Source organism: Saccopteryx bilineata, chromosome 1, assembly GCF_036850765.1.
Source record: "Saccopteryx bilineata isolate mSacBil1 chromosome 1, mSacBil1_pri_phased_curated, whole genome shotgun sequence".
In the NCBI taxonomy this organism is placed as follows: Eukaryota; Metazoa; Chordata; class Mammalia; order Chiroptera; family Emballonuridae; genus Saccopteryx; species Saccopteryx bilineata.
Genome location: NC_089490.1, coordinates 248,677,997 through 248,689,584, shown reverse-complemented (window position 1 = coordinate 248,689,584; position 11,588 = coordinate 248,677,997). Strand labels below are relative to the sequence as shown.

The following is an 11,588-nucleotide window of genomic DNA, read 5'->3' as shown; positions in this document are numbered from 1 at the left end:
ACTCAGAGACAAAAATGGTCATTTCATAATGATTAAGGGGAAGTTGAATCAAGAAGACGTAACAATCCTTAATATATATGCACCAAACCAAGGAGCACCAAAATATATAAGACAGCTACTTATTGACCTTAAAACAAAAACTAACAAAAATACAATCATACTTGGAGACCTCAATACACCGCTGACAGCTCTAGATCGGTCATCCAAACAGAGAATCAATAAAGATATAGTGGCCTTAAACGAAATACTAGAACACCTGGATATGATAGACATCTACAGGACACTTCATCCCAAAGCGACAGAGTATACATTTTTCTCTGGTGTACATGGAACATTCTCAAGAATTGACCATATGTTGGGCCACAAAGACAATATCAGCAAATTTAGAAGAATTGAAATTGTACCAAGCATATTTTCTGATCATAAAGCCTTGAAACTAGAATTCAACTGCAAAAAAGAGGGGGAAAAACCCACAAAAATGTGGAAACTAAACAACATACTTCTAAAAAATGAATGGGTCAAAGAAGAAATAAGCGCAGAAATCAAAAGATATATACAGACAAATGAAAATGAAAATACGACATATCAGAATCTCTGGGATGCAGCAAAAGCAGTAATAAGAGGAAAGTTCATATCACTTCAGGCCTATATGAACAAACAAGAGAGAGCCGAAGTAAACCACTTAACTTCACACCTTAAGGAACTAGAAAAAGAAGAACAAAGACAACCCAAAACCAGCCGAAGAAAGGAGATAATAAAAATCAGAGCAGAAATAAATGAAATAGAGAACAGAAAAACTATAGAAAAAATCAATAAAACAAGGAGCTGGTTCTTTGAAAAGATCAACAAAATTGACAAACCCTTGGCAAGACTCACCAAGGAAAAAAGACACAGGACTCAAATAAATAAAATCCAAAATGAAAGAGGAGAGATCACCACAGACATCATAGATATACAAAGAATTATTGTAGAATACTATGAAAAATTATATGCCACCAAATACAACAATCTAGAAGAAATGGATAAATTCCTAGAACAATACAACCTTCCTAGACTGAGTCATGAAGAAGCAGAAAGCCTAAACAGACCAATCAGCAGGGAGGAAATAGAAAAAACTATTAAAAATCTCCCCAAAAATAAAAGTCCAGGCCCAGACGGTTATACTAGTGAATTCTATCAAACATTCATAGAAGACTTGGTTCCTATTTTACTCAAAGTCTTCCAAAAAATTGAAGAAGAAGCAATACTTCCAAACACATTTTATGAGGCCAACATAACCCTCATACCAAAACCTGGCAAGGATGGCACAAAGAAAGAAAACTACAGACCCATATCTCTAATGAATACAGATGCTAAAATACTAAACAAAATACTGGCAAACCGAATACAACAACATATTAAAAAAATAATACATCATGATCAAGTGGGATTCATCCCAGAATCTCAAGGATGGTTCAACATACGCAAAACGGTTAACGTAATACACCATATCAACAAAACAAAGAACAAAAACCACATGATCTTATCAATAGATGCAGAAAAGGCTTTTGATAAAATACAACACAATTTTATGTTTAAGACTCTCAACAAAATGGGTATAGAAGGAAAATATCTCAACATGATAAAGGCCATATATGATAAACCATCAGCCAACATCCTATTAAACGGCATAAAACTGAGGACTTTCTACCTTAAATCAGGAACAAGACAGGGTTGTCCACTCTCTCCACTCTTATTCAACGTGGTGCTAGAAGTTCTGGCCAGAGCAATCAGACAAGACAAAGAAATAAAAGGCATCCATATCGGAAAAGAAGAAGTAAAGCTATCACTTTTTGCTGATGATATGATCCTATACATCGAAAACCCGAAGGACTCCACAAAAAGATTATTAGAAACAATAAACCAATACAGTAAGGTCGCAGGATACAAAATTAACATACAAAAGTCCATAGCCTTTCTATATGCCAACAATGAAATATTAGAAAACGAACTCAAAAAAATAATCCCCTTCACGATTGCAACAAAAAAAATAAAATACCTAGGAATAAACATAACAAAGAATGTAAAGGACCTATATAATGAAAATTACAAAGCATTGTTAAGGGAAATCGAAAAAGATACAATGAGATGGAAAAATATTCCTTGTTCTTGGATAGGAAGAATAAATATAATCAAAATGGCCATATTACCCAAAGCAATATACAAATTTAATGCAATTCCCATCAAAATCCCTATGAGATTTTTTAAAGAAATGGAACAAAAAATCATCAGATTTATATGGAACTATAAAAAACCCCGAATAGCCAAAACAATCCTAAGGAAAAAGAATGAAGCTGGGGGCATTACAATACCTGACTTTAAACTATATTATAGGGCCACGATAATCAAAACAGCATGGTATTGGCAGAAAAATAGACACTCAGACCAATGGAACAGAATAGAAAGCCCAGAAATAAAACCACATATATATGGTCAAATAATCTTTGATAAAGGGGCCAACAACACACAATGGAGAAAAGAAAGCCTCTTCAACAAATGGTGTTGGGAAAACTGGAAAGCCACATGCAAAAGAATGAAACTCGACTACAGCCTGTCCCCGTGTACTAAAATTAATTCAAAATGAATCAAAGACCTAAATATAAGACCTGAAACAATAAAGTACATAGAAGAAGACATAGGTACTAAAATCATGGACCTGGGTTTTAAAGAACATTTTATGAACTTGACTCCAATGGCAAGAGAAGTGAAGGCAAAGATAAATGAATGGGACTACATCAGAATTAAAAGTTTTTGCTCAGCAAGAGAAACTGATATCAAAATAAACAGACAGCCAACTATATGGGAACTGATATTTTCAAACGACAGCTCAGATAAGGGCCTAATATCCAAAATTTACAAAGAACTCATAAAACTCAACAACAAACAAACAAGCAATCCAATAAAAAAATGGGAAGAGGACATGAACAGACACTTCTCCCAGGAAGAGATACAAATGGCCAACAGATATATGAAAAGATGCTCAGCTTCATTAGTTATTAGAGAAATGCAAATCAAAACTACAATGAGATACCACCTCACTCCTGTTAGATTAGCTATTATCAACAAGACGGGTAATAGCAAATGTTGGAGAGGCTGTGGAGAAAAAGGAACCCTCATTCACTGTTGGTGGGACTGTAAAGTAGTACAACCATTATGGAGGAAAGTATGGTGGTTCCTCAAAAAACTACAAATAGAACTACCTTATGACCCAGCAATCCCTCTACTGGGTATATACCCCAAAACCTCAGAAACATTGATACGTGAAGACACATGTAGCCCCATGTTCATTGCAGCACTGTTCACAGTGGCCAAGACATGGAAACAACCAAAAAGCCCTTCAATAGAAGACTGGATAAAGAAGATGTGGCACATATACACTATGGAATACTACTCAGCCATAAGAAATGATGACATTGGATCATTTACAGCAAAATGGTGGGATCTTGATAACATTATAAGGAGTGAAATAAGTAAATCAGAAAAAAACAAGAACTACATGATTCCATACATTGGTGGAACATAAAAATGAGACTAAGAGACATGGACAAGAGTGTGGTGGTTACCAAGGGTGGGGGGGGAGGGAGGACATGGGAGGGAGGGAGGGAGAGAGTTAGGGGGAGGGGGAGGGGCACAGAGAACTAGATAGAGGGTGAAGGAGGACAATCTGACTTTGGGCGAGGGGTTTGCAACATAATTTGATGACAAAATAACCTAGACATGTTTTCTTTGAATATATGTACCCTGATTTATTAATGTCATCCCATTACCATTAATAAAAATTTATTTAAAAAAAAAAAATTATTAATCATGTTAATTTCAGAAATCACTCAACTCCTCTGGGGCTGAGTTTTCTCTATTTGCAAAACAGTTTACATTTTAAATGTGTTTGAAGAGGACTCTAAAAATTCTATTATAGTGTTAACACATTTAAAAAAGGAAAAGTATCAGCAAAACATCTGTATATCCATAAGCAGTTGAATTCTCATTCTTATATTACCTTTAAAATCATTTGCAATATCAGGTATGGAACACAGCTCAATCAGTCTCATCAGTTAGTTATACAGAAATAAAATTATTTTAAATCAATACATTATAGCTAAATTAAATCTTTCAACATGTATTTTGAGCAGAATGAGAGGTCTAGGTCTAATCACAGGGTAACATAGGAAATATTTGTCTCGAAATCAGTGCTTTAATATGTGGTAGTCACAAGGCTCAATTAATTTATTACTAAAATTCCTTTTATTGTTGCTTCAGTGACATGTATGTGTTCCCAAAGTCCTGAGTTTGCTTCTTAGTTTTCCAACAGGGGCGATGTGTCTTCTTTCGGTCTATTCAGTAGAAAGTGAACTATCTGAAGCAGAACGTCATCGTTAAAACCTTTCACCTCGTTATCTTCAATGGTTTCATAAAGGGGCTTACTCTGTGTCCCCCAACATATATTTTTACGAGTGTTATTTTGATCAGCTTGTGCAGTCAGTGCCAAAGTATTTAACTGGTAGCAGAAAAAGGAAAAGTATTTTCCATCTGTGATCACTCCCTGAGAGACAAAAGGCCGAGAAACATCTGCTTCGCTCCAGAACCCTACAGAAGAAAGTTACACTGAAATTTACACTAGTATATATTTTGCCAAAACAAAACATTCACATGAAAGGGTATCGGATACCTGCTAAAACGTAAACAGTACATCTACCCATTTCCCGAAGATCTCAAAGTTTTCCCTATCCGTTGTAATCCTGTATTCCATTTATGCATCAAAAATTACTTCCTCCCATCTAGTATCCCCCAACTCATGGAACATCTTTTCAAAAATGTCTGCCTTCAATAGCTTTCAACCTGAACTCACTTCATGGCAGAGCAGCAAGCTGTATCGATGCAGATTTCTCCGCATCCGACACTAACATCATTACTCACAGCCTTCAAACATGTTCACAATTTCCCCATACTGGTAACATCTACCACCCAATGACCATAACGACCATTTATTCCTCCAAATCTACAAAAAAATACCATCAGAAAAAACCGACTTTCTAAGGACTTCAGCCATGTCCTTAGACAAATACTCATCTCCCTTTACTTATTTCAAGATGGATTTTGTGAGTTGCTGCCATTTCACTCAGCGAGTCTTATGCGAAAAGGTTCCAGGCTGCCTGAATGCTAACTACTCACACTTTACAAGTACTTCTTACCAGGCTGATGGCTTTCATACTTTACAACCCCACTGCCAGGCCAAGCAGTAACTTTATTCCCACACACTTACTTTCTATCAGCATTAAAGTAGACAGTCAAGAAATAATATTGTTAAAATATGCAATTAATTATACTGCATAAAGCACTTTATCTTTGATGAATAAACAATTTTATTCTAAGATCTTCAAGAAAGATTCCTTAAATGTTTCTTTTCTTTTATTCAATGATTTTTAGAGAGGAGATATAGAGAGAAAGAGAGAAGCGGGAAGCATCTACTCATAATAATTGCTTCCTGTATGTGCCCTGACCCGGCAAGCCCCAGGTCTCAAACCAAAGACCTCAGCGTTCCAGGTCAATACTTTACCTACTGTAACACCACAGATCAGGCCTTACTTGTTTCTATTACAGAAATGTAAGTCAACATTTATGTGTCTATGGTTAAAACACACACGATGGTAAAGTGTGAGGTTGGCAATAATGAAATCTGTATTAAAATTCCTCTTGGGTTCTTATACAGGATTAAGCTGGTAACATATTATAGTAGTTCAGGTTTCATAAAACCCAAATGCCTCCCAACAGGATCTAGAAGTCCTATGTAATGTGGCCATTGCCTTCCTCCCTTTCTTCATTACCTGTATGGTCCTAAACACTTCAAGTCTGCCCAACCTGAGACTCACCTGCCAATCCCTCTGCCTGAAAGCATCTCTCCTCCAAGGCCACAATCAGAAAGCAGCCTAGCACCAGGCAGGTCCCTGTTCATGTGTCATCTTTCTTGAGACCTCTTTACCACATTTACCTGGATTCTGCCCCGCATCCCACTCACACCTGAGCCTATAGATCACTCCACCCCTTACCCAGTCATCTTCCTCCTGGTATTCCCACCATCTAACACGTTACCATTACCCTGCACTCTCCTCCCTATACTAGAAGCTGCAGAAGAGCAGCATCTGCCCATCCTATTCCACACTTTACCACCAAGGCCAGCGTGCTCGGTACATAAAACCATTCACTACACTGAGCAAATGATAATCACCCAATCCACACGCTGGATATGGCCTTCAAAGAAATTATTCACCTAAAAGCGGTCAATGTCAAAGATCAGATAACTACCCCAGTGCCACTAGCCAACTGCAAATATGTAATGTTTAATTATGAATTTAAAACAACTATATTTTGTGGTAATGTGCATTTTCAAATTGTTAAGATTAAGCCTACACTTTAACCAAGGAAATGGACCATTAAAAGTTTAAAATGTCAGATAGCTTCCAAGAACAACCACGCCATAGCTTCACCTTGATACATAGCTTGTGCTCCGGTCCAAGCAAAGAGGCTTGCAATAGCATTGGCTCTAAAGACAACTTCTATCTGATCGGCACAGTTTCGTTTCAGCAGCCTTTCCCTCTTCAATTTGTCAGGTAACAGGTGAAACTGGGTATGACCATAGCAGTAGGGATCTGCGGTCTTCGAGCCTGAAGAACAAAAGAAAAACACTTCATACAAAATGTCATGTAGAACATCTGGAGCGCATGTCCATAGTACTTGCTCCAAACCCATCTCTAGCCTCTACCCACCACGTGATCAGTATACAAAATACACGAACGGGAAGGTTAATTTACTTATTGCATTGACTATAATAAAGTTACATCTCACACTTAAGTACAGTCTGCTAATTATCATCAAGACACTCACTGTGACACGATAAGTCAAAATACATGTAAAATGGATTTTAAATTCCGTATTATTTCACTTATTTCAAACTTGTTATTCACCATAAGGAGCTCTGTTACTCTCTTTGTCATATTTAAAGGATACAAGTAAGTCATAACTTTAAAAACTTCCTTTCTTATTTGGATGTAATAATTATACACCCTGTTCCCAATTTAAAAAATTTTTACACTACATTTCTAAGTGAAAAAATAAGGACCGACAGTTTATAAAATGCTGACATTCTTGACTCTAGTGGTCAAGTCAAAAGTCCCCCACAATTCACTCCCTAAGACGAGTGACGGGGAGGGGCTAATAAAATTGTACTGAAGAACTAGTTTAAGCTGCTTTCTTCAAATGTTCTGCAAGTCAGCAAGGAAATTAATGGATGAAGAAAAAATAGCCAAGGAATAAACAGCAAAGGGCAGACGTCAGGGCTTATTAATTTTTATATTCCTGATGGTCATCACATTGTGTGAGACAAACATAGACTTTGGTAAAAAAGCCAATCGCAAAGGAAAGAAAAAGCCAGAGACTGCCTGAAGTCCAGTTCCATAGTTTTTACTTTGGAAAATAACACAATGCATCAATAAAGCCGAACAAGTACAACTACTTTTTTGAAGTTAAATATTGCTAATTCAGTAGAAACAGGTAAAATTTTAAATGGTGAGCTAAAAGATTTCCTTTCCAAATGTCAAGCATATCGCAACAACCTGGGACTAGGAACTATACTGCTCCCGGACTGTCGCAACCTTTGGTCATCAAGAATTAATTATTCAAGTTTGCGCCAGGGCACCTGGGGCACAGTTATGGCACAATACGTCAAAAGGGCAACTTACCAATAAATATGGAATTTTCATATTGTCGTTTGAATAATGGAAGTTTGTCTGGCTTACACTTCATGACGGGGATGTCTACAGGCACAGAGTAATCCAGAGGCACAAACTTGAAGAAAAAGTAATAAGTGAATTCACAGCAACACTCATGTTTTATGCACATGCTTAATAGATTTAAAAATATCTCTACCTCCCTTCTCTCACTTAAAAAAAATTCTTAAAATGCAATGGTTATGCAAAATGATAACACTACCATCCAAAAATGGGTCAAATCAGCCAGCCCACTTACAATGTGTCCGTAAAGTCATGGTGCACTTTTGACTGGTCACAGGAAAGCAACAAAAGACGATAGAAATGTGAAATCTGCACCAAATAAAAGGAAAACCCTCCCAGTCTCTGTAGAATGATGTGGCAGCATGAGCGCATGCGCAGATGACGACGGAACACCGTGTATACAGCGGAGCAGCCCACGGTCATGCCAGTCGAGATGTGGACGGTACAGAGGAAAGTTCAGTGTGTTCTGTAACTCGCTAAATTTGTGACCAAAGTGCAACGAGAATATCGGAGTATTTATAATGAAGCGCCACCACACAGGAATAACATTACTCAGTGGGGTAAGCAGTTGAAGGAAACCGGCAGTTTGGTGGAGAAATCCCGTTCTGGTAGGCCATCAGTCAGTGACGAGTCTGTAGTACAGGGGTCCCCAAAACTACAGCCCACAGGCCGCATGTGGCCTTCTAAGGCCATTTATCTTCCAGAAGGGGCACCTCTTTCACTGGAGCACTGTATGTGGCCGCACCGCAAAGCCTAGTGTTGCTCACGTGCAGTACTACTTCTGGTGACGTGGGACGTACTCATCACGGCTCCAGAAGCGTGATATCACTTGTTATGGCTAGCAGTGACAAATAGGACCCAGACATTGATCATCTCATTAGCCAAAAGCAGCCCCATAGTTCCCATTGAAATACTGGCCAGTTTGTTGATTTAAATTTACTTGTTCTAATTTTAAATACTGTATTTGTTCCCATTTTGTTTCTTTTACTTTAAAATAAGATATGTGCAGTGTGCATGGGGATTTGTTCATAGTTTTTTTCATAGTCCAGCCCTCCAACAGTCTGAGGGACAGTGAACTGGCCCCCTGTATAAAAAGTTTGGGGACCCCTGCTGTAGAGGCTATACGGGATAGCTACCTAAGGAGCCCTAAAAAATTTGTGTGTGAGCCCACATCGAACTGCACTGAATAGGTATGAAACTGGGAGCGTTTTCCTTTTATTTGGTGCAGATTTCACATTTCTATTGTCTTTTGTTGCTTTCCTGTGATCGGTCAAAAGTGCACCATGACTTTACGGACACACTGTATTTTTACAAATAAAGTTTTAGCAGAACACAACCATGTATGTTCATTTATATATGGTGCATGGCTATAAAACTGAGATAAATAGCTGCAACTAAGACTTAATGGTCCCCAAAGCCTAACATAGTTACTATCTGTATTTGTATAGAAATAAAATGTGCCACCTGACACGGACACACAGACAACACTAGCATATACTTGTTTTCTTCAAAAGAACTGTAAATACAAAAAATGACCAGTTTATAACTGTAATAAATGCCTAATGATTAGGTAGCGTAGGTACTTTAAATCACAATTATAAACTATAATCAGTTTTTGGTATTTTTATATTCAGAAAATAAAGATTTGTATATTTCTGAAAACTGACGACTTAACTTCCCTTAAAATGATTATTTGACCTCTGGGGAATACATATGCCAGAACAGGTTAAAATGCTGAAAATGAATTTCAGAGCAGATGTATTTGAATGAAACTCAAAAGGCAAGGGACCCCCCTCCCAACCTCAGTACCCTGCCAAGCCCTGTACCTAGCCCACCTATGGCACTGCCATGTCAGATATCAACAGGCACACATGCCTTACCTCTGGCAGCTGTTTGGATATGCGAATCTGGTTGTGTGGTTTATCATTTATTTGGTATCTCAAAGCATCAACTCGACCTTTCCGATGACCGTGAGAAATAATTTCTTCGCCACGCCACCAGTAAAAGTTCACTGGGCGTTTACAATCTACCAAAAGATATTCAAAACTTTCTTATCACTTAGATAAATTTGGTGACATTTCCATGCCTCAGCACCCCTCTCCCCCCCACTTACAGAACAATACTACCTAGTGTAAACAGTTCTTGTGCGGGTTAATTAGTTGACAGATATAAAATTTAGAAGAGGGCCAGGCACACAGTCAGTACTGAATAAACCTTAGGTATTTTAATCAATGTCACCTTTAATCTTCACCATTCTATGACAAAATACTCTTATCGTAATTCTCACCTTGAAAAGGATCAAGATTAAGCTAAAAGAGGTTCCTAAAGTGACACAGGATCACCTGACTTTTTGGTGGAAGAGCCAAAGGCAGCCCTGGTCTGTCCCCCTCTCTAGAAGCCCCTTGCCCGAACCAACACTGCTCTCCACTCGGCTGGGCCGTGGTCACGTGGTCACCGGGCAATGCCAAGGACTGGGGTCCTGAAGCTACCAGCTCAAGGCTGGGCAGTTAGGTGGCAGCACCCAATCTTCAGATTCCCAACGCAGTGACCGCCACTTACACCAGGCTGTCCCCAGCTAGGAGTCCGAGGACGGACCAGGACAGAACTGACAAAAGAAATGGGGAGGGGGTACAAACGGGAGGCGGGGCCGTCCCCTGCCACCCGCACGCGGCAGGGCCGCGACTCACCCAGGGCGGCGGCGCCCAGGACCGGGTTGTGCGCGCGGAGCTGGTCCACGAGGGTAGCCACCAGCTGGTCGAGGAAGGGCGAGGCGAGCGACTCCTGCTCCTGGTAGATGGGCGGGCGCCCCTTGCGCCGCAGGTAGTAGTGCTCCTGCAGGAGGCAGTCGCAGGCAGCGGCGCGCAGGGTGGCCAGGTCGGGGGTGGACATGGCGAGCTCGGGGGCGGGCATGGCGGGCTCGGGGGCGGGCATGGCGGGCTCAGGGGCGGGCACGGCGCGCTCCGCGGGCGACCGCGGCAGGCCCGACAGGAACACCGTCTTGGTGAATCCCTGGTACCAGCGGTCGGCGTTCAGGGCGAAGGTCTGCGGGTAAACCACGTACTTCAAGAACTGCATCTTGGTGAGGATGCGCAGCTTCTCGTCCACCGACTGCGCCGCGTGCGCCGCCGCCTGCCACCGCTCGATTCGCCGCTGCCGCGCCGCCTTGCTTTTGGCCGTCAGGGAGGCTACGATCGGCGGGTAGCGCGCGACAGGGGCCACCGCGTCAGCTGCGCCGAGGGCGGCTGGAGACTCGGCGGCGGCCTCGGCCGCGGTGTGCAGGGACCGGCCCGGACCGTGGGCCATCAGCCGCCGCCACCACCTGGCCGCCGCCATCTTTGCCCACGGTTCCTGGCCGGAGGTCAATTTCCGCAATTGACCAGGTCGCCGAATGGACCAATCAGAAAGCAGGATCAGAGCCAGTCTTTGGGAGACCGGCTCACAGTGGGCCAGAGAAACCTGCGTCATCCGTTTCTCAGCCAATCGAATCGCTGATCCTACTTAGTCTCTGGAGCGTCTGTGGGTGAGAGGCAGGACTCCTGCGCCTATAAGCTTTGCGCGTGTCTGGCGCGTGGGAATAAAAGCTTTAAACAAACGATACCGCTTCATTTGCGGTGCTTCTGGGGCCTGGCAAGCTTCTTGTTAGAAATAGTTTCGGAACATTCTGCACAAGAGCCATCTAGCCTTGGCTAATTTGACTAGTTTCGTGAATGGCACATCATTACTTTTCCGTTCTAGTTCTTGGGGTTGGGACTTACCGAAAATTCT

General features: G+C 40.9%; 1 protein-coding gene across 1 annotated transcript; it reads right to left on the bottom strand.

Annotated features, from left to right (window-relative positions):
- Positions 1–3,802: 3,802 nt before the first annotated feature.
- MRPS30 (mitochondrial ribosomal protein S30) lies at positions 3,803–11,197 on the bottom strand. Its single transcript, XM_066240627.1, has 5 exons — positions 10,511–11,197; positions 9,704–9,849; positions 7,773–7,878; positions 6,522–6,698; positions 3,803–4,623 (listed from the first exon to the last, which is right to left on the bottom strand). Exons 1-5 carry the CDS (start codon positions 11,154–11,156, stop codon positions 4,334–4,336), a joined length of 1,365 nt encoding a protein of 454 aa, XP_066096724.1. The 5' UTR covers positions 11,157–11,197; the 3' UTR covers positions 3,803–4,333.
- Between the last annotated feature and the right edge of the window lie 391 nt (positions 11,198–11,588).